Consider the following 25,579-nt stretch of genomic DNA (forward strand, 5'->3'; position numbering starts at 1 on the left):
AGTTTAGCCCTCAGGTAGGCTGTGGGATGTCCTTGAGCTGGTGCACGTTGATGTGTCGTGCTTTTTTTTTCTCCTACACGACCAGAAACCCACAGGACCCCACGGAATGTGAATGAAAAATGTCCTCAAGGGCTCACGACGGTGTGGGACAACAAATGGTCATCGATTTGTGAGGAATGAAGGGAAAACAAAGCAAACTTAACCGTCCCTTCTGTTTTGACTCGGGCAATGGTAAAGTTGCGAGGTACATTATCATCGTCAAGATTATCGACTACGATCAGCTGACCGTGGAACCCGTAGGAATAGTAGGAAACTCACCCTTCGGACGTGGGAATTTCCACTCCAAGAGCCTCTCTCATGCCCATTGGCGGTGTTATTTGTTTGCCGATTATGCACTGCAGGACCTCCGTGCAGCGGCTTAAACGCGACAGCCTTTAGGACAAGCTAGAGACAGCCCGGCGTCGGTGTGACTGGAGCGGGTTGCGTGACCCGGTGTGCACCTTGGAGCGACCGCTCTTCGGTATTTATAATACACGGGCAGCGAGCTCCCATCCACCGGAAGCGAGAACATAAAGGGAACGGCCAACTGATTAATTATGGAGTCGAGATAAACAAATCACGGTCACAGGGGAAGGGGAGCCCCGCTAGCGCAAAGGATGTGTGGAGGTGTGTGGTGAGAAGTAACGGCCCAATGTTCTATGCTGCGTGCCCTTTAGGTCGTTTAGCGGTGTGAGTTCAGGGTGTTTATCATTATGCTCGAAATCATTTATTTCGCTGAAAGCGACAACACGCAAGGTAACGAATTCAGCCCAGTGCCGCCGTGGGGCCGTGTGGAGCTTTGTGCTCCACCGAAAAGCTCTCCAGATTGAAAGCTACACCCGAAAGCTTGATTTGGGAGAAAGCTCGCTCGGGCTGCGACTGCAACTGCTCGAATGCATTTTACGTCACATCGATGGCAGAGATGTCAAATCGATTTCTTCATTTTCGAGCAGTCAATGAATGCGTTTGAATTAAAAGTAAAATTATGCGAATGGAGCGTATTATTGCTTATCACTTAAGCTATACAAAAGATGAAAATTTCTGGTCAAAGTTTTCCTTTTCATATAACCGTACCAAACTGCTCGATAATTGATCCCAATGAAGTCGACCATGCTAAAGCAAATTAAAAATTAGTAATAATGTTTTTAGAAGTAATTGAAGCTCCACCAACGTGCCTGCCCTTCAAGTAAACCAAATGATCGTAAAGGAACGCGGGTAACCACTCTGGGAAAAGTACAAACACCACTGACCCGATGACAAATGGGAATCAAAGCGTCGTGACTCGCGCGAACACTTGGCGGACACTTTGGAGCGCGTCAACAGGAGGCTGGTGCATTTGCATTACCTATGCAAATTTGTTCTGCACCGAAGAAAGTGACCCAAAGCCAATCTTGAGCCGCCTCTCGAGTGGAGAAAACAGAGCGATTGTACATCGTCTTGAAGGCGACAGGTAAAGATTTGTTTGAACTTCACGCACTTTTGATGAATTTTTACGATGAATAGTTTAGGGAGCAGAATGGGAATGCATTTTAGAGGTGTTTAAGAACAATTTTTTTTTCAAATTGTGGTATATTTGGCGCATCTCTCATAACAAAAAATAAAAAAAAAACAAAAATGTATCATAAAATGGAATTCAAATTAAAAATCCTGCCACTCCTTTTCTAGCAACAACCCATGTGTTCGTATGACTTTTCCCATGCAACGGACACTTTCCCCTAGTCGATCGAATGCCTTCCATTTCCGGTGCGGTGAAGGTTTTGTTTCGATTAAAGCATCAAACGCTTTTATGAAAGAGCTTCAACAAAAGAAACGGGTGAAAATCAATAGGGCTTCCGAGAGAGAAACGAACCAATCGGCCGAACAATCGGTGCCCGTTTGGCGCTTGGAATGGTCCATTCGTGTCAACATCCTTCTTTACTGTCCTCTCTTTTTTTCCTTTAACACTTTCTTCTCATTCGGACGCATTTGAAGGGGGCCTGCGTCCTAGAGGAAATCAATCATCGGGCGTGCTAATGGATCTGTCCGGGTGCATCCAGACAGCAATGAAAAGCCCAAGTGACCAGCAATGTCGATGCAACAACACCCAACTGCGTCGATTGAAGTAGTGACCAATATGAGAAGATTTGAGCGAAGCTGTTCAATTTTTTATGGAAATAAATCCACCAGAAAAGTACTATATATCGACAAGTTTGGTCTGTTTTTGTTGTTCTAATCAATAGCTATAGAAATTCGACAATACAATACTTTACATACATTATTTAAGCATCCAGATTTTATGTTATAAATTTTGACAGAGAGTTCTTATTTGCATGTAATGAATAAATTTTCATGATTCTACTCACTATTATGTGTTTATATTTGAATAGCAAACAACGCTACTTGTATAATTCGTTCCTCCACTCAGTAAACCTATACGAAGGTGTAAGCAATCGTTCCGTTCTCGAGGTAATTAGTTTGCATTTAACCTTTTGCACCTGATGCGCATTTTATTGCCCCAATCGTCCGGCCTCACCGGTCGCTTTATCCTTTTCGCATTCACTCAGGTGCACTTGAACTTACGATCTCGCACTTCCCTCGCGGCTCATCAATTTGTCCAATATGCCACAGTGCGATCGAAGGAAAACGAAAACGAAAACAACAGCAACGAATCTATTCTGAGAGATTCCCCATGTTGAGATGCATTTCTCTGCCTCTTGGAACTGTTGGCCAGTTCGAGTTGCAATGGGGGTGACACACCTCGACCCACGCCCGTTAACCGTCCATCAATCATCGCTCCTGCCCGCGCTATGAAATGGAGAAATACAAATTGACATGGCCACCGAAGAGCCACCGTTGCCTCGACCCCAAGTATGGACATGGTTCAAGTGCAGTGAAGGAGTCGATTGTAATCGTTGGCACGAACGGACGGTTAGCTACGGTGTTGATCGCAACGTGGTATTCGCAACAGTAATCGAGGAATGTGTCATCAAATTTGAATGGCATTGGTTCGTTGCAGGTATCGTTGCAGTTGAAGGAGGTAGCCAACACCTAATTAAAAAAGGGTAAATTCCTTTTGTATTATCTTATTTGTGTTATTAAATGTGATTTAAAATATAAAACATATGTTGATTAGCCAATGAGTATATGTTTAATCTTTAAAATTGCATGAGGAGATCGTTTTTGATTGATCAATTTATCATTTTTGTTATATTTTGGTTCACAAAACCTCATCGTTAGCATTCAACTTTAACAATCGCCCCATGGCTAAACTGTAGGCTGCTCATGAGGAAGTGATAAAGGCCTTTATCGTTTAGTTCAGTTCAGCCACCTTGTAAGAGCACCATCGATGACGCAACCGCAACACCCACCTGGCAGAGGGCTTTTCCCGAAGTGCATCCATCGTTCGATCCACCTTCCGAGTGTCCTATTCAACCTACGACGTTTTTGTTCTCATTTCCTTTCATCGTTGCGGTTACACATCGCCACAATTGCACTACGGTTGGGAAAGCTTTCCCTTTCTTCCATTTCTGTTGTTGGTAAACAACGGAATCAAAACAAGAGACAATTTGCCAGGGGTTCGTTTTCTTTCGCTCGTTGACGTTTTCTATTGCGTGTTGCCTTGGGTGTATGTGGTTCTATTTAATCTTTTTTTCCTGCCTTTGATCGCCACACCAAACGGAAGGTCGACTGGTTGGGGCTGGAAATGACTTTATGCTATGATCGAGCGTCGAAACTATCATTAACCAAGCCGTAATCTCGAAAAGCATCAAGCCAAGGCGCTGGATAATGCGTCCGCCGCTTCCCGATTGGCCGGAGTTTTATCATTTGCTTGTCGTCCGGCGTAGTTTTTCTTCAAACTCATTACCCACCACACCGATGCGAATACAGCTGAAGCTCCTTTGGGTGGCAAACGCGTTGCCTTCTTCTAATGGTATCGGTTCTATCGGACGACCTGTGGTTTCGTCGTGGCACGGGTGGAGACCCGGTTTAGCGCTCGTGATGGCCGGTGTTGATGAAGGTATTTAGTAACCATATTGCTCTCGTCCCTTCTAACCTCAATCCCAGGCCTCGAGCTAATAATAGTACACCGTCTGCGTAGTCCTTCAATTAATAACAATACGCGCAATGCAATGCAAGGCCTTTCCTCCACACAGGAGGTGGCGTATTCGTTTCGAATCCAAACTGATGTGAGAAGAGTATGGAAAAAAATCCCTCCGCAACATCAAACTTGTTTGACTGGCATAAAGTCGTGTTAGCAAAAGGCTCCCGGGGCAAATCCCAATTTGTAGACAATAAGATTCTCGTCAATTGGTGAATCATTTTGGTGGATACAATGCAATGGAATGGTGGAATGCGATGGTGGAAGTATAACATAGCAAAAATTTATGATAAAAGCTCTTGTAAATTTAACAGCAAAACTAAGGGTACGCATGTTTATGCCATGCCAAAAATTGTTTTAAATTTCCTCACGTCGTTTACCAGTGATAATCAGTGATCGACAACATAAGAGAAATTTGTGAACGCCATCAACGCCAGGCTCGGGCCGTTTGATCGAAACGCAACGGCGATAAAGTGAAACCTGTCGGCGGGACGATGCATTGTGAGATTTATCACAGTCGAGTCCAGTTTCTCGCTTTCATTGCGTGTAGGATGTCACGTTGCAAGCGAAGATGAGTTCACTTGGGACTATTAGCCATGGGTCAAAAGGTTAACCCCGAAATGATTAACATCTCAATGATTTCATTTGCGTGAGTTAAGGTCATGTACAAAAAAACCGACTGCTTTCGGTGATATCAATATATGGCCATATTTACCAGCAAATTGAAGTAAGTGCAATGGATGGAAAGTGAAATAAATAAGGTATGAAAATGCATAAATTTCGCGCTATAATGATAATGACATTCTAAAGTTGCATGCAAGGGTTGAACGGAATGATGTGCTGGAAGCATAAATAAGCATGATCCTCAATAGCGACGCCGTCGTCGAGGATCATAAGCAAGGCGCACGAAAAAGAAACAAACGAAACAAAATAAACCCATAAACTGCCCGGAAGAAGATGAGCGCCAACCAACGCCAAAACGACGAAGGAATCCATCTTCTCCTTGCTTCAACGCTTCGCATCATCAGGATGCAGGAAAGAATGTGAGAAAGATTTCTTTTGCACTTTGACGTCGAGTTCCGGCTATAGGGACGTACGAAAGGAAGAGAAAAAGAGGAATTTTCACCTCCACTCGCGAAGTAAGCGCGTGGCGACGCGTGAAACCGTGAAATTTTCACTTTCGTTTCATGTGCTGAAGATGAGAGTGAAAGAGAGAGCCTTCAAGACGGAGGTTCAGGATGATTTTGCAAAGGTATTTAAAAAAGACAGCAAACAAAACCAGGGACATTTGACATAGAATGATGAAAAGGCACCAAAAGATCAACTAGAAATATAATATTCAAGTAACCCAAGTATATCAAACATTTCACAACTAAATATAACCTACAATATAATCTCTTTATAAGTACAGATTCCAACCACAAATCATCCAAAAAGCTCTATAAATTATAAATTGATCGTAACCTGTGCCATTCCTATGGATCGCGTGTGGATAATTTTTTTAAACTTAAAATTAAAACCGATCAATTACTGACACCGATTACCAGCGAACCGTGCACAGGCAATGGGAACGTTCCTTTAAAATGATTCAATTTTGTTCGAAACATCTTCGAACGCTCAGGATAGCGACTCAACTTTAACATAAACAGACCAAAAAAAAGCACGGAAGGATCGAAGATACGATCGTACCGTGAACTTTCCTTTTTTGTATGTCTTCTCAACGTCATCGTTGTCTTGGCGATCACAGGTAATTAAGTGTGGAGAAATTTTCACACACAAAACAACCTGCTCCTAGTGGCCCAAGGTTGTCTTTCATAGGTTTCCTTATTGCCCTTGCTATCTTGGTCCGGAACCGTGACCCGGCAGCTTCCATTTTCCTCTCCAAGTTCATGATCACATCGGGAAGTTATCGATGTCCGAGTCTCGTGGGATTCAATGAGCTCAATCCGTCACAACGTTACGTTAGAACAAGTCACACACAGGAAGGCTGTCGAGTTGCGTTACTCCTTTCCGCAAACCTTGCCAAGGACCCACGCACCAGGCTGATAATCGATCAGGCTCCGGTTTGCTTAATTATAGGGACGCCACGCCGTTCAGTTAATCCTATTCTAGGTCAATCGAGCCTAGACGGTCGCCAACACAGTGAAGTGGAAGAAGTTATAGGGAGTAAGTGGATAAACAATTACACTGAAAGTGCAAAGTGCATGTTTTCTCGTGCGGTCACTACTTCGCCGGAGTTCGAAGGTGGGTGTAATCATGGGGTTTTTGGTGGTAGAATGCGGACACTGGCGATTTGCAACGGTAGTGAAGGTGTTCTACTACGCCGGTTGGTTGAATTCTTCCCGCTGCCGGTGTGTCTCCGGGAAGAAAGTCGTACACGAGGTTGTTTTTTTAATTAGTACAGGTTTTTTTTAATCACCAGATCTTATCACAGTACCAACCATGGAACGATATTCTTCCGCTAAAGCGTTTTTTGTTATTTTTATTAATACAACTATTTGTGACTAGCAAATTAATTCAAACATAATTCACAACTCAGAAACATGTGCAGGAAAACTTAGAATAAATCTATAAAAACACATTGTTATCGATAGAAAATAACCAGAATAAAACATTGAATAAGTGTGAAAAATATGTTGCAATTGAAGTTGTTGAAGATTGATTATGCTTTTCATCGATTCATCGCCGTTTTTTACCTGTTGTTTACTGTTTTAAGAAGCATACCATGATGAGTTTTATGTAATACGACCCGCCGCGGAAGGCATGTACCAATTTGTGTGATAATTTTTCCGTTGCTAACAGTTGTTCAACACCTATTCACTCTATCGTCAGATCGGAATGGATTGCACATCACTCATATACGAAACCGTCGATATTCACATCACCTTCCTGTTACAGGTGGGTACGATCAATGAAATGGGGTGATCACTAAAATGTTGCTGGAATCAATGCTCCGATCAGCATCTCTAGCATACCTAGCCAAATAGCAATTACAATTCTCGGATCGGTCCATGGTAATTCAAAGGATTTAAATGCCACAGCAGAATAGAAACCGTCCGGGATGCATTAGACGTTCGGGTGCATCCTCCGGTGAGCAATTAGTCGTTTCTCCGATCATCGATCACACATACCACCCCGACCCGGTAATGGATCCGCTGCTCTCCCTCCAACACCCTGCCCTCGGGGCAGCAGCAAATGTCCACATGTCGTGCGTGGGTCACGGCATCCAACCGATGCAATGCATTTGCGACTAACCATGCGCGAGAAGCGCGAAAAGGGCAGAGAGAGAGAGAGTGAGAGAGAGAAGCGAAAACCGCGCGAATCGCGTTAGCAAGAAGTAAGAGAGAACATGCAAAAAAAGCGCAAAACGAGTAAACAATAATGCATCGATCAGGGAAAAATGAGGCTCGTTCGCGCTTTCCTGGCCACGGACTGGCCGCGGGTGCCGTCATTGATTCTTCGCACGCCGTACCGTGCAGCACGCGCTGAGCCAGGTCAGGTCAGGTTCGTTGTGTTCGAAATCGGACGAACAAGTGTCCGGCGGATCGGTGAATGATTGCGCGCGATTCGGAAAAGCTGAAAAATCATATAGGGCTGCATTTTTGGGAAGCAACGCTACCGTTTCGAGATTCGGTTTGCCTCCAACCCAGTGGTCCGAGTGATTTTTCCGCGTGCCTAGCGGCAAGGTGTTCGTGTGTCGAAGCAGCCTTTGCGAGTGCGCGTGGAGACATTTGCGGGATTAATCTGTGTTGTGGAAAACGTCCGAAAATTCATCGCCGATCATCACCCAGCGTCAGCTCAGTGTTCATATCAGCGAAAAGCCCGATCGCAGCATAAAAAGTGTCGCGTTACATCGAAACCAAACAAAACAGACGCGTCCAAATTCCTGCGCTGGACGTCAGGAATCGGTGCCGGGAGTCGTCGTGGCATAACTCGCCACCTGGGCGAAGTTGCTGCAGTTAGCAGACCATTTTCAACTGACCGCATTCTAAAAGCGCGCGCCTTTTTTGGTTTTTCTGGTTACACCTCGGTGAGTTAGTGAGGGCTTTAATTTGAAATCCGATTACCTTTTGAGTACGATGCAAGTACGATGTACCTTTTTTCGTTCTTGGTTAACAGTTTTTTTTTCTAAACGTAATATTGAATTAAAACCCTTTCAATTACATACGTACATGTTTTGTTTAACTTGCAATTATGAGACTGCGCTTCGCCAACATACTTTCCATTTGAACTTGTCTATTGAATAAATTGTAATCGAATTCTTTTCCGGTCATAGAATCTACGATTCTACATTTCAGGACAAAGGCTTTAATTTCTTTCAATTTAATTTCAAAATAAGCACCTCTAAATCTATCAAAAAAAAAAATAAAGTGATAAAAAATTTGCAAATTTGAGCTTTGAATAGTGTTCTATTAAATAATTTAGGATTTAAACTATACTGTTTTCCAAACATCGTACTGTTGTACTGCTTCTAAAACAACTGATCTAGAATAGCGTATTTTCCACCTCGACAGACCTTCTATCCTACTTTCATCGACGAAGCAATAACCAAACGCCAAAATGACTTCCACAAACATCAGCGAAAGCATTCCGTTCTACGACGTATTCGGGTACTACGAGTGGACCCTGACATTGGCAGATCCTCGTACCAAAGGATGGCCGATGGTGGACTCTGCGGTGCCGACGGCGGCCTGCGTCCTCCTGTACCTGTTCATCGTGTGGATAGGGCCCAAAATAATGCAAGAGTAAGTAGACAACAACAGCAAGCTTCCTAGAGCCAGCTGATTGATGCCCGATCTATCTGTCTAGCCGGAAACCGTTCGACCTGACCTCGTTCCTGGTGCCGTACAATCTGGCCATGGCCCTGCTAAACCTCTACATCTGCCTACAGCTTTTCGTCGGCTCGATCATGCGCCGGTACAGCTACATCTGCGAACCCTGCCGGCAAAATTTTGATCCTGCGGAACTGCGGGTAAGTGGATTTCCGAATGCCCATTCCTACCGACTCCTTTTTTTTCCGAGAGCCTCTAAAGCGATGTCGTGATCTTTGATATACTCTCCTTCCGCTAAAGAGACCATATCACTGATCACGATCAAGCATTGCGAGGCAACGTGCCGTCAAGTTGCACCCCGTCCAAGCGGTCCGTTTCAATCGTGGCAAAACGAAAGCTCTTAATTACGGTACTGAGTGTGCTCTCGAAAATAAAACTTCGAAAACCCACTGCGACCTGGAAGGACCTTGCGACGATCTCGTTGTACGCCCTTTGGGAGGCGTATCGCAGCGCATGATTTATCAATTTACTGCCCAAAAACGGCCTTTTGACATACATCCACGCCGCGGTTTTTTGTTGCTGCTTTTTTGTTGAATGAGATGTTTTTTTATTCACATGATCTTGTGTAAATCCGATCAGTACGAGGTTCACTGCCTGTACGCAAGCGCATGTTGCTCCATTGCTTCCTTTTTCTTCCTGAAAAGACCCCTGACCTGTCGCATCTTATCTTGCGCACGGATGAGTTTCGTTTTTTCTCGCTTTCTGCAGTTTCTTGTCCGCTTCTAGGAGTGATTCTTTGCCTTTGCCTGCAGGTCGTTGTGAAATTGTGACGCGCCTGATTTCACTTTCGCTCGCAATCCGTTTTCACTCGAACCCTGCCGCATCCTGCGGACATCGGTGGGATCGGTTTCTCTTTCACGATTCCTTTTGAACGACATACACATGCGTGATGCGGGCGAATTGATTACACACCCTGGCTAATGGTGCAATGATTTATGATTCGCTTTCAGATCGTGGACGCCGTCTGGTGGTACTACTTCTCTAAGGTGCTTGAGTTCTCGGACACGTTCTTCTTCATTCTGCGAAAGAAGGACAATCAGCTGACGTTCCTGCACGTGTACCACCACAGCACGATGTTTTGCTTTTGGTGGATCGGCGTCAAGTGGGTTCCGAGCGGAAGCAGTAAGTATAAAATTATATTGAAAACGTTGCGTTGTTTCAGCATCTTTTTTTCAAATTTTATTAGTAGTTTTTAAATTTTTCTAAATGTTTGCTTAATTTTTATAAAATATTGACAAAGCGCTAGATCGATTACGAATTACTTCAAATGGCAGAAAAGATTGCTGGGAAAAAATTTAAATCAGGGAAAAGATAGAAGATCGAAAAATAGTCTTGAAATTATTGCAACAACAAAATTTTACCTATTGAATTATAATGACTACAGCTATGAAGGACCTTGATGACAATAATTATGAAAAACATCATTTAAGACTTCAATCATACTTAATTTAACACTTTCGCAAGAATATCATAAAACAACGCAATAATATCGTTCGATATAAAAAACTACAGAATAAGATGTAAAACAGCACCTGTTCACAAATGATTCAACACCTCTTCAAATCAAGCTTTTAAAACATCCTGTTAACATATGCTCAAAAAGAAAACAACGACTAAATTGATACGTTTCAGACACCTTGTACAGCCATTAATCCAAATCGATATGCGAAGTAATTTGACGATCAACAAAAATAAATCGGCACTTTAAGTATATTTCGCACTCCGTTTTCGCCATCTTCCGTGAGGATATCGGAAGTCAAAGAGCACACAAATAAAAATCGAATAATTAACATTTAAGGTGAGAACTATCAGCTTGAACCATGGTGTTCCTAAATTCTTTTTGTGGCTGATGCAATGGAAAGCCTTTTAAGTGTCGTTACCCACTAACCGGTTTGCTGCATACGCGATATAAATGAGACATAATTCGTATGCAAGCTCAATGCATAGCATTTTATTATATTTTTTTAATGCTGTTACCAAATTAACCAGTCTTGTCTTACCTTATGGAGTGATTTGCAGCACTTTTATAATAATCGTAATTAAACAGACATGACCGATGCTTGGGCAAGCAATGTTTAACAAAGGATTTTGCTCATTATACTTATTCATCTCAACTTTCTTTGCTTTCAGCCTTCCTTCCGGCGATGGTAAACTCGTTCATCCACGTGCTGATGTACACGTACTACGGTTTGGCCGCGGTAGGTCCGCATATGAACAAGTATCTCTGGTGGAAGAAGTACCTCACGATCCTACAGCTGGTTCAGTTCACCGGTGCAATGCTGCTCGGCATCAATGGCATCATCACTGGGTGCGAATTCCCACTCTGGATGCACTACACCCTGATCGGCTACATGATCTCGTTCATAGTACTGTTTGGCAACTTCTACGCCCAGGCTTACTTGCAGGGCAAACCGATCAAGCAGTTCGAGATCAACTGTATCGACATGGGAGCGATCAAGAAGGCCGACTGAGTCGTGTCGAAGCACCGAAAAGTCTTGCTCCTGGAGGGTTCTGCGACTAAGCATCTGATAAGCGTCAGTGGTTACTATACCAACTGTTTTCATCGCTAAGCCTACGCTTTTGTACATTTATATGCTGCTTGGATTGATTTGTCGTTTTTTTTAAACCAGGGTGCCTTTAGATGTTCGGATACTCCTCTTTATGCTCCAAATTATTCCTTCTTTTGTTAGCGAATAAAGCAAAAACAACGGAAAATGTAGTATTAATCAAATATCGAAATAACACCGTTGTTCCGTTTGATATTTAAAATCCGAAACGTACTATTGGCTTTTACGATTCTTCAAGTTGATGAAAAGTAATATCGAAATAAATGTAGCATAATAAAAACCTTATCTTACAATCCTATCACATTCTCCAGTTGCTAAGCGCAAATGATATCATATCAAGAGGCTTAAAAGGCTCATCGTAGCGCGATAATTTATACTGTAAAAAATTTTCCCATGAATGTAGATTATGCAACAATCAAAATAAAAGTAAAAATGTTTAACAACTTTCATTAAAAAACAGCCAAAGAAAAAATATATGTTGAAATTATGCACATCTTGATCATAAACCCTTATTTCCATCCAATAGCCATTCGATAGCGGACAAACCCTGCATTGCGATGATCATGATCTTGACAGCAGCTCATGGTCGAGTCATGCGAATGAAAACGGCAAATAGGCATTCGGAAGAAATTTTCCAAACATTAGGTGTGCGTAAAAACTATTTATGTTTCAACATATGGCACTTGGATCAAAAACACCTAACTGTTGTACATAACCTAATTGAAAAGACTTCATTTTTATGACTAAATGTTTGGGATTTTTATACAAAAAAAATACAAATATTTTTCACTGAAAGCCTTTCAAGGGCCATAATGAAAATGCTTCTTACATCAAATGGCAAAGCAGCGTTTCAAAAACTAAAAAATTTTTGTAAAAAGATTCATAGAGCAGAAAATGCTCTTTATCGATTGTAGCTCAAAATAGATAAGTAATACGATATTCATTCATATGTACACCCAATTCTTGAACAAGTCTTACCGGTTCGCCATGAACCACATTGTGCGGGAAAAGGAGAAAACACGATCATTGCTCCTCCACTGCCGCACGCATGTTTACATCCGAGTGCATTGTGCAGTTCGAAAGATAGTGCGAATCAGGTCCTAATGAAAATACCCTCCCACCACCTCCACACCACTCTGGAATATTCTGCGCGTGGCGGCAAAGGAAACAGTGTGCGTACGAATGCCACCACGTAATATCGCTTTATCGCGACTGCGTAAACACCGACACAAGTTTTATTTTCTATTATTTGACAGCGTTGACAGTGAGTTGCATCGGGTGACAATAGGGAACAATTCGTGGGCGACGATCAGTGCGCAAGCTATAAGACAATCGTCGTAAGATCATTCGGCGCAGGGCGTGTACTTGTGATAGAAAAAAAGGGAAGTGTGAATCGCCCACAGCCGCGAATTACGGGACGACCGAACGGAAGATGGCTTTCTTTTTCAACTTTGTCGCCATTAGCTTTTTATTGTACCATCTGGTTCGGCTGATACTGTGGGGTGTGCTGGACTCGGACATCGAGCTTTTCTTTCTATCCAAATTAGGAAAACCTATCTGTAGGTGATCGCGCATCCGCATTCAGTTGCGCACCGTCGCGTTTGAGTGGTGGTCAAACGTTTTATCGTTTTTTTTCTATTCTCTGGAAAATCATTTCACAGCGTCCCTCCGAGGGAAAGTGGTATGGATTACCGGAGCATCGAGCGGAATAGGCCGAGATCTGGCGATCGCATTGGCACAGCACGGTGTAAAACTATGCATTTCCGCTCGCAACATCTCGGAGTTGCTGAAAGTAAAGCAAGCCTGTCTGGGTAAGCCTAACCGATGAACCGATATGGCACTTTTTTTAAAATTATTTATACTTTCCTTACCGTCCTTATCTTTTTATGGTTTGTGACAAACTTACGCAGCACAATCCAACGGAAGCCTGGGACCGAACGACGTATACGTACTGGAGATGGATATGCTCCATGTTAACCATCACAATGACTACTTCAACATGGTTCTCGATCACTTTAAGACGGTCGACGTGCTGGTTAACAATGCAGGGCGATCCCAGCGTGCCGAATGGGCCTCGATCAACATAAAGGTTGACCGAGAACTGTTCGAGTTGGATGTGTTCGCGGTGGTGAATCTGTCCCGCGTGGCCCTCAACTATTTCGCCCGAAACTCCATGAAGGGCCACCTGGCGGTAACGAGCAGTACAGCCGGTCTGATCGGGGCACCAAATTCGGGCACGTACACCGGTGCGAAGCATGCGCTACATGTGAGATAATATATCAAAAGAGCTGAATATTGATGTGAGATCAGCAACAACAAAATTTCATATTTTTTCTCCTTGTTGGGTGTTTTTTGAAATATTTCTTTTAGGGTTATTTTGAAGCTCTACGAAACGAATTCCCCAACGTGAATATTACAATGTTCTGCCCGGGACCGACGGCAACAAACTTCCTGCAGGAATGCTTCACTGAAACACCTGGAGCGGTAAGAGCTGATCGAAAAATTCATGCTGCACTATAGTGCATCAACTTTAACACTATTTACGACCCAACAGAAGTACAACCAACGCGTGCAACCGACAGATCGGCGCATGACGAGCGAACGCTGTGGTCAGCTGTATGCTATGGCCATCGCCAACAAGACCCATCTCAGCTGGGTTGGCACATTCCCGATCAATTTTCTCCTTTACATAGGCTGCTATTATCCTAACTTGAAGCGAGTGTAAGTAGTCATTTTTCTTATTCGCAGACATTTTTCAATTCACAGAAGAATGTTTTGGCCAATCCTACGAAATTTCTTAGCCCTTCATTTAATTAACGTACCTTATTTAGTACTCCTTAAACAGTTAATTTAATATCTGTTTTTGTTTTTACAGCTTACTGAAAATTGTTGGCATGGAGCGTCTGCAACGAGTTCGCGACAGCCGGTAAATTGATGCTAAAAATGGCCCTTTACACAAATAACGGGTGGCTACTTCGATGGCCAGTAATTTGCCACATTCCAACCATGCAGATGATCACAGGCACACACACATTTAGCAATCGCTTCCATTTCTGTTTGCACTTGCATCGTTACACATTGGCTTATATTACCCACGTGCATCAGAATCAACACGATGAATCCAGTTGGGTATTCATTTGAAGCACTTTTAATTTGTGTCCCTTTTGTCCGTTAGATGTTTCTGTTTTGCAGACGTTTGTTTGTTGAAATTTATTCAATTTCACAAAGATATTAGTATGTTTTCCATTGTTTTCGATAGTAAAATATTTAAATAATATAAACACTTAGTCTAAGATTGCATTTTTAAATGGTACAGATAGTATGTTGAACGTTTACATCCTTCGATATGTAGTATCGAAGACATAACGCTTTTAGGAGTATTTAATTAATAAAGTTACGTTCTTGTTCACAATTTATAACGTTTTGTGTTTTAATAGAAACAAAATATTTAAAAATTATATTTCAGTCAACTAAAAGCAACATTTATTTCAGAATAAGTTATGTCATCTTGCCGCGGCACGTGATTCTTTTAGGCGTACATTCACGAAGTCAATGAGACGCAAAAACATCAATATAGTCACTTAGATGCTAGAATTTTTATTATATCATAATGTTCTTTCCAGTTTTGCCAAAGAAGGGTTTTTATGGTAGAAGATTTTAAATCCTAAGAGTCGTCATCATCTTCGCACCGATCATTCCCATATTCACACTACCCGAGTGTATATTACCATTCTTTTCCGTTTGCTATCGATTTCGAAATTCGTACCGACCGGATAATAGAAGAAAAAACTTTCTCATGCAATAGAAGCCGAATAATTGATAATATATACCACTTACATAGATATTCCGGCGTACGGAATACAATAAGCAGTGTCGAAACTGTGGCTCCTAGGATCCACGCACAGAATATGCATGATTCATTCATCAAATTGCGCCATAAATGTACCTCGTCAAGGATACACTTTTGGAAGCCATTCTTCAATTGACTCTTGCTTGTGTATAGCTTTCAACGGAAAGTAGCCAACGATAAATTAAAGGACGTGTACGTACGTTTTACATGCTCCTACCAAATCGTCGTAGCACTTGACATTGCTTCTATATTTAACAACATAGTATCTGTATCCTTACTCACTAAACATGCTCGCCCGGGTCCATCGTGTGTTTGAATGTTTGCGTGTATGAGTGCAGATTATTTATGTTAATAAATATATATAGTTATGTATATATATTTTCTTGTTAATGGAGTGAGATAGGGTAGCCAGCAAGTGAGAAAAGGAAGGTTCAACATCAACAGGTTATGCTGTCGACATCGTTGATGCGTTCAACTCCCTCTTCATTACGCCCCTTTCCAATTATTGCGCGTTCAGTCCTCTTCCCTAGCTCACCGGTGTAGGATTTACTACGCAGATACATCATCTCTACAATAGTATAATTGTTTTCTTGTTTATAATACAATCAATCTATAAATACCGCAATTGTTTGCAGAAAGCAGCGCATTTGACTGGATCACGGGTGATCAACACGGTCACATACCACTCTGGCGGCTCTAATGTGTTGAGCGTAAGCCGCTATCCTTCCCAAATGGAGCTTTAGAGACACCGACGCTATTACGAGATCCCAAATATGTCGCGCTATGTCCGTTCTGTTCTACATCATTGTCCCACAGGTGGAACATTTTAGTTTGCCGATTAGCTCGAATTAGCGAATGTTGTGCAACATTTGAGAATAAAATGGTTCGCTTAATCGAAAGGACTGACTTCTATTCATACTATTACACCCTGCTAGGATCTTATGTTCGCCCCTTTTTTAGTCTCGTTTCGCCTCGTCTCGAATTTCGTTGCACTGCATGGTTGCGCAGTCAAATTGAACAATTTTTTCTCGCGCTTATAAAATCCCTTTACCAGTGACATCGACTTTGAGTAACTGGATTCACTAGTGTGACGAGATATTTGCAGACTACTCTGCTACGCAACTACTATTATTTTTCTATTCACGCGCACCTACCACCTTCCTGCTACCATATCTAATACGTTCGACAATAAAATTCTATTAAAAACAGAACTGCTCGAAAACGGAGCAAACAAGGCAAACACATTACAAAAAGGAAGGGCAGGTTGAATGAAGACGAAAATGAAACGAACGTTCAGACTACGAAAACAAAGCGCCCAGAGAAAGCTCCACCTTTTTCGAATCAATTTTTTCTGCTTTCTATCCTACTTTCGGCTTACATTTGTACATACATAACCATAGACAGTAGAATATATATCATTTAGAAACAGAATCGTAACCCTACTGCTACAACTAATAATAATAATATAATAATAATAATATTAATTGATATAATTATAATAGCTACAGTACAATCTTAAACCTCTTGCTAAGTTTTCGTCCAATCAAGCAGCTAGCATTCTTTATACACAGTTTCTTCCAGAACGAACACTTCCCACACGCTATGCAACGTGCCGCTTTCATTTAGTGGAATAAATTGTGTAAGATTTTTCTAGTTTTGTTCAATTTTAGTTGGATTGTTCCGCTTGCGGAATTGGGGATTAGAAACGTAACCCAACATCTTTTCACCTTCTCAGCCTCCACCTCAAAGTATGATCGCATTGTTCGCCATGGGTAGACCAAGTGGTCCACCGGATCCTCCGATGCCACCGCCGCCTCCACCCTTCTTGGTAAGGCGCCGTTTGGCGCGTATCTTACGCACGTACGCCTTGATCAGCTTCTGGATTTTGATGGGATTTATCTCTCCGGTGCGACTGTGGCAGATCTGAAACAAGTTTATCGTAGCCAACGGTTACGGAACCGCTCGAACCGAAGTTTTGGTTAATAAGCTACTTACTTTCGGCACTGCCCGTCGTAGAATGTCTTTATATTCGTCTTTGTTGATTTGCTTCTTGTTGTAGTACGGCTTGATGACCAGCTTGACCTCCTCAACAACGCGCTCGAGGCGGTTGAGCTTCTTCAGGTACTAAAAGGTGGAAGGATATCTCGTTAGAAATAACCGGCTAGACGACATGACATAACGCGAAGCTTACCTTCTCCTTATCCGACATCTTTGATGGATCTTCGTCGTTTGCGGCGTCACCTTTTTGGTTGAATTTACCTAAAAAACAAACACAAATTGATTATCAAACCCATATTATGTACGCATAAACGTTTGTAAATGGCTTCGGAAGTGTTTTCAGTCAAGCAAAGCTGATTGAAACTACGGAAATGAAACCCTGCCCCGAGCTGTATCCATTAAGTCCCAATTTACTCACCTCCCTTCGAGCGTTTATGCGCTCCCTTACGATTGCCACGTGCCGCCTTGCCACCGGTATGTTGGTTAGGAGATGAACCAAACAGCGAATCGAACTGGTTGGTCGCCTTCTTGGCAGCCTTCGTTGGCAGCGGTTTTGATGATCGTGCACCGGCCGCAGACTGCTGCTGTTGGGAATTCGCGTTCAGCTGCTGATGATTCGCCTGTTTCCCGGTATGTGAATGTAGCGGTGGAGAATCCAACAGATCCATACCACCAACACCACCGGGTGGCTCGAAAAGATCATCAAAATCGCTCGCACCGGGCGAATACGGTGAGTCGGTCGGGTTCATAAAGTCACCAAACTTGTTCCCGGATGGTCCTTGGCCCGCACCAGTGGAACCGGCCAACGGTAAAGGCAACTTTGAGATGAGACTGTTACCAGCGGCACCGGATGATGGCACGAACTCGTCAAAGATGACGTCCGAATCGGAGTTCAGCCCACCAGAATCGGTTACGTTTGCGTTTGAGGACGAACCGCTCAAGACGATGTTGCTGAGAACCGTCACTTTGCTGTTGCCACCGTTGTTACCATTGCTGCGGCCCATTAGAGCAGGTGGAGAAGTGCGTGTATGTCCTGATTCCACTACGGAACTTCCGTTCAGGGTGTCACTTGGTCCTGTCGCTCCTCCGGTAGTTGTTCCATCCACAATTCCTTCGGCACCGGAACCAGTTCCCGGATTCGTCGGCTGCATCTGATCTTCATCGGACAGACGACCGATGGATAGCGCGTCGGAACGGTCACGTGAAGAACCGGGAGGCGGTGAAGGTGAGGGCGACTTGGTCGGTTCAAACGGATCGTAAACATCCGGTGAGGGCGATTGTGGTGCCGGTTCCGGTGGGGTGTTTGGTCCAACGGTCGCTATCGTGTTGCCACCACCCGCAGCATACCCCAAACCACCTGCAGATCCACCTTGTGCCAAGGAAGGACCGCTATTCCCTCCGCTCGTACCCTCACCAACGGTCGTCCCTTCGGGGCCCTCAGGACTGTCCTCTTTGCCTTCCTCCAAATCACCCGGATCGTACAGCGGATTGACGGGACGAATGTTGGAAGATTTCGTTTTCACTTGCATCGAGAACTTGGGTGCTTGTAGTGCCTTCATGGATGATTGGTTACCACCGCTCCCCGCACCTCCAGCACCACTACCGCCAGAGCTAGTAGGAAATCCGGGTGGGGTCTTTGGCCCAAACATGTCGTCCACCGGTGAGTGATGATCGGGAGGCGTTTTACGCATGCCCACGCCACTTCCAGCTGCACCGGAACCTCCAGTCACCGGGATGGCTCCTGTTCCGGCACCGTTTACCGCGTTTGCTCCATCCACGAGTCCCAGCGATTGGCCAAGTGTGCTACCAGGAGCTCCACCATTCCGGAGCAACAACCCAACACCACCACTGCTGCCATCCTTATCCTGGTTTGATCCTGCACCTACCGTTGCCTCAATACCCGACCCGCTTGTAGGGCCTCCTGCGTTTCCGCTGCCAGCAACACCGCTACTACCACCTCGCCGCTCTTTCTCCTTCTCCGTGTCGCTGTCCGACAGCACGATGACGGCCTTCGGTGAAGGAGTCAGCACGCGGAACGGCGATCCATCAAGATCGATGATGACGATCGGTTTCGACGGTACATCGACGGCGGTTCGGGTTCTCTGTCTCATCCGGCCCTCGAGTCGTTTTGTTTTCGGCCGCTCGTCACCCTCCGCCGTCCGGAGCCGCTTCGAGGACGTGTTAGAGGAGCTCGCCACAGTCGAATCCTTCTGCCGTTGCTTGCCGGTTCGCGTTGCACCCGCGTGGTGATGATGATGATGATGGTGATGATGTCGGGAATGATCCGACGATCCTGCCGTTGTGCCTACCTCCGTCCGGGATTTATCCTGTCCGCCACTGTTCGCGCCACCACCCCCACCACTACCGTCCTTGCCGGACGAGTTTGGCGCACTTTTGTCGTTAAAGCTAACACTTACAAGAATATTATCACCCGATGTAAATACTTCCTTCGAGGGCAGGGTATTCTTCTCGCGGGCCACCCGCTCCCTGCGGCGGGCTTCCTTACGCGCCTGCTTACCGCGCGCTCCGTCCCTCTCCTTGCCACCAGCGCCCAGCAGGACCTCTTCTTGTTGCTTCGCGAGGGCTTCCTCGTTTGTGAGAATCACTGTAAGGTTGGCTGCTGCCGATGCCGTCGCTCCGTTGGCCTTCAGTCGCGATGCGGACATTGGTGGCGTCCACGAACCATCCCGCATTCGTTGCCCTCCACCCTTGGCCAGGCGGTCCGTTAGCATTCCTCCAGCCCCGGCGGCTGACGACGATAATGCTGGTGCTGGAACGGGTGTGCGGGATCGTGACCGTGACATCGCCGGTGAAGGCGATCGTTTCCGGTCCTTCTTTTTCTTCTGCTTTTTGTTAACGTTCTTCGCCACCGGCGGGGACACGCTACGGCGGAACTTTCCTTTCTTCTTCCGTACAGAACCACGAGCTGCTTGTGAGGATTTGTTACCTCGGCCACGGCTCCGGCTCCTGCTCCTGCTGCGTTTTCTGCTACGACTCCTGCTACGGCTGCGACTTCGACTGCGACTTCTGCTGCGGCTGCGACTCCGACTGTGGCTGAGAGAAATGAGACGCTTCTTTCGTTTGGCTTTCTTTTTGGATCCACGCGCCAAACGTCGGTCCGGCGGTGAGCGGGATCGCGAAGGAGTAAGTGAACGTCGAACGCTTCCCCTGCGAACTGGCGCCCGATTATGCTGCTGCTGCTGATGATGATGATGATGGTGGTGGGGCAGTGGTGAAAGTGACCGCGAACGGGACAACGATCGGGAACGCGATGATCCGCGACCTCCATAACGTCCACGAGCTGGCGGTGAGCGAGGGGACACCGAACGAAGCGCTAAACGGGGCCCCGATCGCCTCGCACCACTCACCATCCCTCTCGATCGTGATCGCGACCGGGACGATGATCGATGGGGTGGTGAGCGGCGGAATGCTGGCAACGGGGAGCGTGGAGCGCGCGGGGACGATCGGCCACGGTGTCGTGAGGGTCCTGGTGGTAACGGTGGTGGTGAAACGGACCGCCTGCGTGAAGCCGGGAAATTCGAATCTCGACGCGACCGCTGCGGTAACGGTTCTGGCGACAAAGAGATCGACATATTCCGGCGATCCCGCGATCTGCTGCGGGGTGACGGGGAGCGAGTGCGGGACCGTCGCTTCGGGGTAATATCCCGTCCGAAAGGATCCTTCATGATGCGCGGTCGCTTTTCGGCAATAATCGAGCGGATGTCGTACCTTGGCATCTCCTTGCGTCTCGGACGTCGCTGGCGATTTCGTCGATCGGATGACTTCCGGCCATCCTCACCACTCTCGCCCGCATCACCATTGTTACGATCGTGTCTGTCGTCAGCGCCACGGATAAGTTCGGCATTCTCACCTCGCCGGGAGCGATCATCTCGTGACGATGGTTTCCTCGTGTCCTTTTCGCGATAGTTCCGCTCGCGGCCTTTCTTGGTCACTTTCTTAAATGAAGCCAACTGGTCCTTTCGCTTCGCCGACGAACCCCCACCGGACACACCCTTTGAACTGGATGGGCCACCGCCGGTTTCCGCTGCCTCCGCAAACGCACTGTCATCCTCCTCCGAAATGAGCTCCGTGTCCATACCATCTATACCGGCCAGATCGACTGCACTACCCTGGCTGCAAAATCGAGCTGACGCCGCCAGTAACGAACCTCCATCGCAAGGATCTTCCCCATCGATCAGCTCACGCCGTTCCTGATACTTCTCGTCCAGACAGGGCGTGTAACTTCGATCGTCCTCGCCAGCACCCAAACCGACCGGTGGCCCAAAATTAGCTGTTGCAATGGCCGAAGCAGCCGCCATTGCTGCTCCCGACGCGCCAAGGGCCGCTACAAGTGAGTTTGTAAGCGGAGGAGTCAACGCATCCAGTCTACTAACCTCACCAGGAGCTCGGCTACGTCCGTCAGCTCCACGATTCGAATCCGCTTCAATTTTCTTTAGCTCGTCATCACTTTCTGAGTCGAATTCATCACGTGCTGGCGTACCATCGTCGACATCGTTATCCTCCCGGTCTTGCTCCTGCGACACAGCTTCATCTCTCGCAGCTAACGTTTCCTGAATCTGTCCTCCTCCATTTACGGTAGCATTCGTGCTTGAGTTTAGCTCGTTTTCCTTCGGACCATACGGTTCTCCATCGATATCGTCGTCATCTAGCTGCACCAGATCCTCATCGCGCTCTCCTTCGTCATCCGTACGCTGTTCGCTGTCGAGCGGATCATACGGTTGGTTTCCGACTGTTTCGCCCTTCGCGTACTGCAGCGTTTCCGAGGAATAGATGGAAAAGTTTGGACAATTATTCTCCACCGGCGCCGCACTAGTGCTCGGCTCAGATTCCGCAACATGTGCCAACCCTTTCGGTAATCGATTGGCGACAGCTTTAACGCTATTCTCTCGACGTGGCTCCTCTTCGTCGTCCTTCTTCTGCTTGGTAGGTGTGCACGTGGTGCTGTTTGATTTACCGGCTATCGGTGAATCGCCGGCAAACACCGACGAGCTTGATGGACCGGAAAAAGCGGTGCTTCCTGATGTGGTGCTATTGCTGTCCTGCGTTCTGCTACCGGATGCGTTGGCCATTCCCACATCACTCCCATTGCCGTTCGTTACTATATTATTCGAGGAAGGATTGTTTCCGGTCGTACTATTTGCGCTTCCGCTGCTGCTCCCAGTGGCCGTTACTGGCGGCGAAGTGGCACTCGTGCCAGGTGTGTTAGCGGCTGCCTGAACCGAAGTTGGAACAGTCACGTTGCGCCTGCTTGAATCCGCAGGAGAAGCTCGTCGCCGATCGTCGGTTGTGGACTCGCTAGGGAAGATGATACGACCGCCATTGATGCGGACGTTTCGTAAGCCATCTCGCGAATGCCACCGTTCCTGGCTCTCAAGGATACTCCCAAGCAGATCCGCACCAGCAGATCCCGCGCCACCAGCCGCTGGTGAAGGTGTGCTAAAACTTTCGAATCCACTTTTCAACACTCGCCTACGGTTGAGCGCGTTGCGCAGCCTCGGGCCGGCCGATCCACCAGCCACAAGTGTCGATCCTCCACCACCAGCACCACCTATCGCACCACCGCCGGTGCTGCTGCCCTCTTCGTCATCGTCATCACTAAAATAATCCAAATCATTCCGGCCGCCGAAAATTTTCAGCGGCGTTATGCCCGCACTGATCCGTTGCCGTTGAACTGAGTCTTCCGCGAGGTTGGTCGCTCGAATCAGCTCTCCGTTCTCGGTAAGGCCTGCTGCTGCTGCTGCGGCGGCCGCAGCACTACGACGCCGGTTTCCACTCGCCCCAGCGATGGTGCCCGTTTTTCGTCGCTTGGCACGCTTTTTCCGTAGCTTTCTTAGCGTGCTGTACAGCTTCTTGCGCTTGATTGCGAACTTTTGACCCTCACCTCCGTTATCGTTGTCGTCTACGTCGTATTCGGAGATTATCATGCTTAAAATTTTCCGCCTCGTCCGGCGACGTCGCTTGCGCTTTACTGTCTTGCGCGCTCTGGGTGGAGCGGCCACGGCGACCAAGCTGCTACTGCTGCTGCTGCCTCCGTGTGCAGAGGAACCGGCTGCTAGACGACGTACACGTGCCGCAACCGTTGATGGACCCGTGGCATCTGGTGAGCTCTGGACTATGTTCAACCGGACGGCGGCCGCCGCTCGTGTCAGGATTGCCGCTCGAATCCGCTCGCTCTGGCGTGTACGAACAATCCGCAGCGGACTGTGGATGCGTTGCCGTAACCGAGACTCGCGCATTCCGCCTATCTCGTTCAGATCGTCCAACAAATCCTGCAACTCGTTATCGTCCTCGTCCGAGCCGGAGGCAAAGCAGCAATCACAGTACCACGAGCCTGATGGAATTTCAAGCAACGGCGGATTTAAACATTCCATGTGGTAGCCTAAATTGCACGAATCGCACAGCAGCATCGTCTCCTCGCTGTGAGCCTGCCGGCACACCTCGCAGTACGTCAGCTCGTCGTCCTGTGGAACCGGCACACCGGCATTCGCTATCCCAGAGCCATCTCCTTCTGCTTCACCCTCACCTTCCGCTGGTTTCGGTTGGACGCGGTACACCCGCAGCACATCCTTTCGCTGCTCGACATCCGCGTAGATATTGATCGTTTCGAAGCCCTTCCGATCGATCGGGCAGGTTGACACGTTCCGGGACCATTCCTCGATGCACGATGCGCAGAAAACGTGCTCGCACACCTCCGGTACACCTACTTCCTGGTTGTGCAGCGACAGCAGACAGATTGGACATTTCTCGTAATCACTGCTGCTTCCGCTACTCGACTCATCAGACGCGTACCCTAGTTTGCTGGCCAACACGGCAGCCACCGCGTCCTTGTCGCCTTTCTCCAGCAGCTGTTCCTCGTCGCTGTTCCAATCCGATTCCCATTCCGAGCTTTCTGATGCCAGGTCCAGCTTCGCAACGGGTACCGTCCGACGGCGGCTCGGTCCGGCGATTGGTCCACTGCCGCTGCTATCGTTGTCGCTGTCCTCCACCAGCACGTTACGGTTCCGTAACCTACGGCCAGCTCGGGCAGCCGAGGTCGACGCTGTACCAACCGATGGAGACGGCAGGAGTTCGTCCTCTGTGTCGGTCGCCATCCCGGATGTCGTGTTGATGATGGCAACCCGTTCCCTTCTAGAGTTTTCTTTTGCGTTCGCGTTACACGCCTCGTTCCATGGACAATTTTCTGCTACTAACGTTGTTCGGTGTTTTCTATGACACACCAATCACGCAACGGCGAGCAAACTGTGATAATGCGCTAGCGGTGGCGTAGTTGTGCTTCTTTCTCGTCTTCCTTTCTTCGTTTGTTTAGTTGGCGACGACGGATGTTTGCTGCTGAGTGCACTGTACCTGCTGCAGCGTGTGTTATTGCCTGATCGGTAGCAATTGCTGCATCATCTTACGCTCGGCCATTACCGCCGTCATCCTGTAGCACGACGACGAACGCAGCAAAATGCCCTCCTTTAAGGGTTCATGAGCGGCTGATTAGGTTGCGCTTGGAGGCAGCCGTCTTAGTTGGTTTGATTACGACGTGCCTTTTCGCCAGCAGACTTTGACAGCGGATGATTGGACTTTCGGTTCGGTAAAGCGCTCCGCTGCTGGGCGTTTGCAATGGATCGGTGAATGTTATGGTGCGCTGCTACCCACCCGGTTTTCGATCGTGTCCGTGCAAATTGGTAAACGTAATCCGGCCGTCCTGATGCTGATCTCACTCACACGGGTTGGCTGTGTAGCTGGCAAGCAAACAAGCGGGCGAGCGCAAGCAAGAGCCAGCAAGCCGATCCGTTTTCGGGACACAGAGCACAACAGCAAATACACACACACGTACACGTACACGGAGAGGGCTAGGGAATTTGCAGCCGACTTTTGACCGTGAAATACTGTGCGACCTAGACCGCAACGGGAGCCCCGTGAAGCACTGGCCGAAGAACGGTCTCCCCACGATCCGGACGAGGTTTCGGTTCAGTCGGCCAGACCCGCGAGCCAGTAGAAAATCCAGGCAAAGTCAAGTCCGACGACGGGTAGATTTTGGAGCAAGACAAAAATGGCGATTTTGGCTGTAGAGCCGACCTATGCACTTACAAAAGCGGTTGGCTCAAACAATTTTTCGCCGCCATATTGATATGCAGTTTGACAGAACATTGGGTCGTTTGACACACGTATAATAATCGTTCTGCTGGAGTTTTGAAACAAATTGTTT

At 46.8% G+C, this 25,579-nt stretch overlaps 3 protein-coding genes across 3 annotated transcripts; 2 read left to right on the top strand and 1 right to left on the bottom strand.

The window, feature by feature from the left end:
* The first annotated feature begins 8,677 nt into the window (after positions 1 to 8,677).
* On the top strand, positions 8,678 to 11,542 carry LOC128730352 (elongation of very long chain fatty acids protein 4-like). The gene is made up of 4 exons (XM_053823397.1): positions 8,678 to 8,862; positions 8,927 to 9,089; positions 9,900 to 10,071; positions 11,080 to 11,542. The coding sequence occupies exons 1-4, from the start codon at positions 8,678 to 8,680 to the stop codon at positions 11,418 to 11,420; spliced, it is 861 nt and encodes a 286-aa protein (XP_053679372.1). The 3' UTR covers positions 11,421 to 11,542.
* A 1,318-nt stretch (positions 11,543 to 12,860) lies between these two features.
* Positions 12,861 to 14,889, top strand: LOC128731888 (dehydrogenase/reductase SDR family member 7). The gene is made up of 6 exons (XM_053825041.1): positions 12,861 to 13,075; positions 13,178 to 13,327; positions 13,427 to 13,782; positions 13,887 to 14,000; positions 14,071 to 14,237; positions 14,392 to 14,889. The coding sequence occupies exons 1-6, from the start codon at positions 12,949 to 12,951 to the stop codon at positions 14,444 to 14,446; spliced, it is 969 nt and encodes a 322-aa protein (XP_053681016.1). The 5' UTR covers positions 12,861 to 12,948; the 3' UTR covers positions 14,447 to 14,889.
* A 2,220-nt stretch (positions 14,890 to 17,109) lies between these two features.
* LOC128731201 (uncharacterized) lies at positions 17,110 to 24,503 on the bottom strand. Its single transcript, XM_053824306.1, has 4 exons — positions 17,783 to 24,503; positions 17,558 to 17,625; positions 17,362 to 17,490; positions 17,110 to 17,289 (listed from the first exon to the last, which is right to left on the bottom strand). The coding sequence occupies exons 1-4, from the start codon at positions 24,474 to 24,476 to the stop codon at positions 17,110 to 17,112; spliced, it is 7,071 nt and encodes a 2,356-aa protein (XP_053680281.1). The 5' UTR covers positions 24,477 to 24,503.
* Between the last annotated feature and the right edge of the window lie 1,076 nt (positions 24,504 to 25,579).

This window comes from Anopheles nili, chromosome 2 (assembly GCF_943737925.1).
Source record: "Anopheles nili chromosome 2, idAnoNiliSN_F5_01, whole genome shotgun sequence".
NCBI lineage: Eukaryota > Metazoa > Arthropoda > Insecta > Diptera > Culicidae > Anopheles > Anopheles nili.

Bases quoted from the DNA above. Each gene is read 5' to 3' on its own strand.
- LOC128730352 (XM_053823397.1), top strand. From the start codon at position 8,678: ATGACTTCCACAAACATCAGCGAAAGCATTCCGTTCTACGACGTATTC. The intron at 9,090-9,899 runs GTAAGTGGATTT...ATTCGCTTTCAG, and splicing joins TTGATCCTGCGGAACTGCGG to ATCGTGGACGCCGTCTGGTG. The intron at 10,072-11,079 runs GTAAGTATAAAA...CTTTGCTTTCAG, and splicing joins GTGGGTTCCGAGCGGAAGCA to CCTTCCTTCCGGCGATGGTA.
- LOC128731888 (XM_053825041.1), top strand. From the start codon at position 12,949: ATGGCTTTCTTTTTCAACTTTGTCGCCATTAGCTTTTTATTGTACCAT. The intron at 13,328-13,426 runs GTAAGCCTAACC...AAACTTACGCAG, and splicing joins AGTAAAGCAAGCCTGTCTGG to CACAATCCAACGGAAGCCTG. The intron at 14,238-14,391 runs GTAAGTAGTCAT...TTGTTTTTACAG, and splicing joins TATCCTAACTTGAAGCGAGT to CTTACTGAAAATTGTTGGCA.
- LOC128731201 (XM_053824306.1), bottom strand. From the start codon at position 24,476: ATGGCGACCGACACAGAGGACGAACTCCTGCCGTCTCCATCGGTTGGT. The intron at 17,626-17,782 runs GTGAGTAAATTG...TTTGTTTTTTAG, and splicing joins GCATAAACGCTCGAAGGGAG to GTAAATTCAACCAAAAAGGT. The intron at 17,491-17,557 runs GTAAGCTTCGCG...TCCACCTTTTAG, and splicing joins AGATGTCGGATAAGGAGAAG to TACCTGAAGAAGCTCAACCG.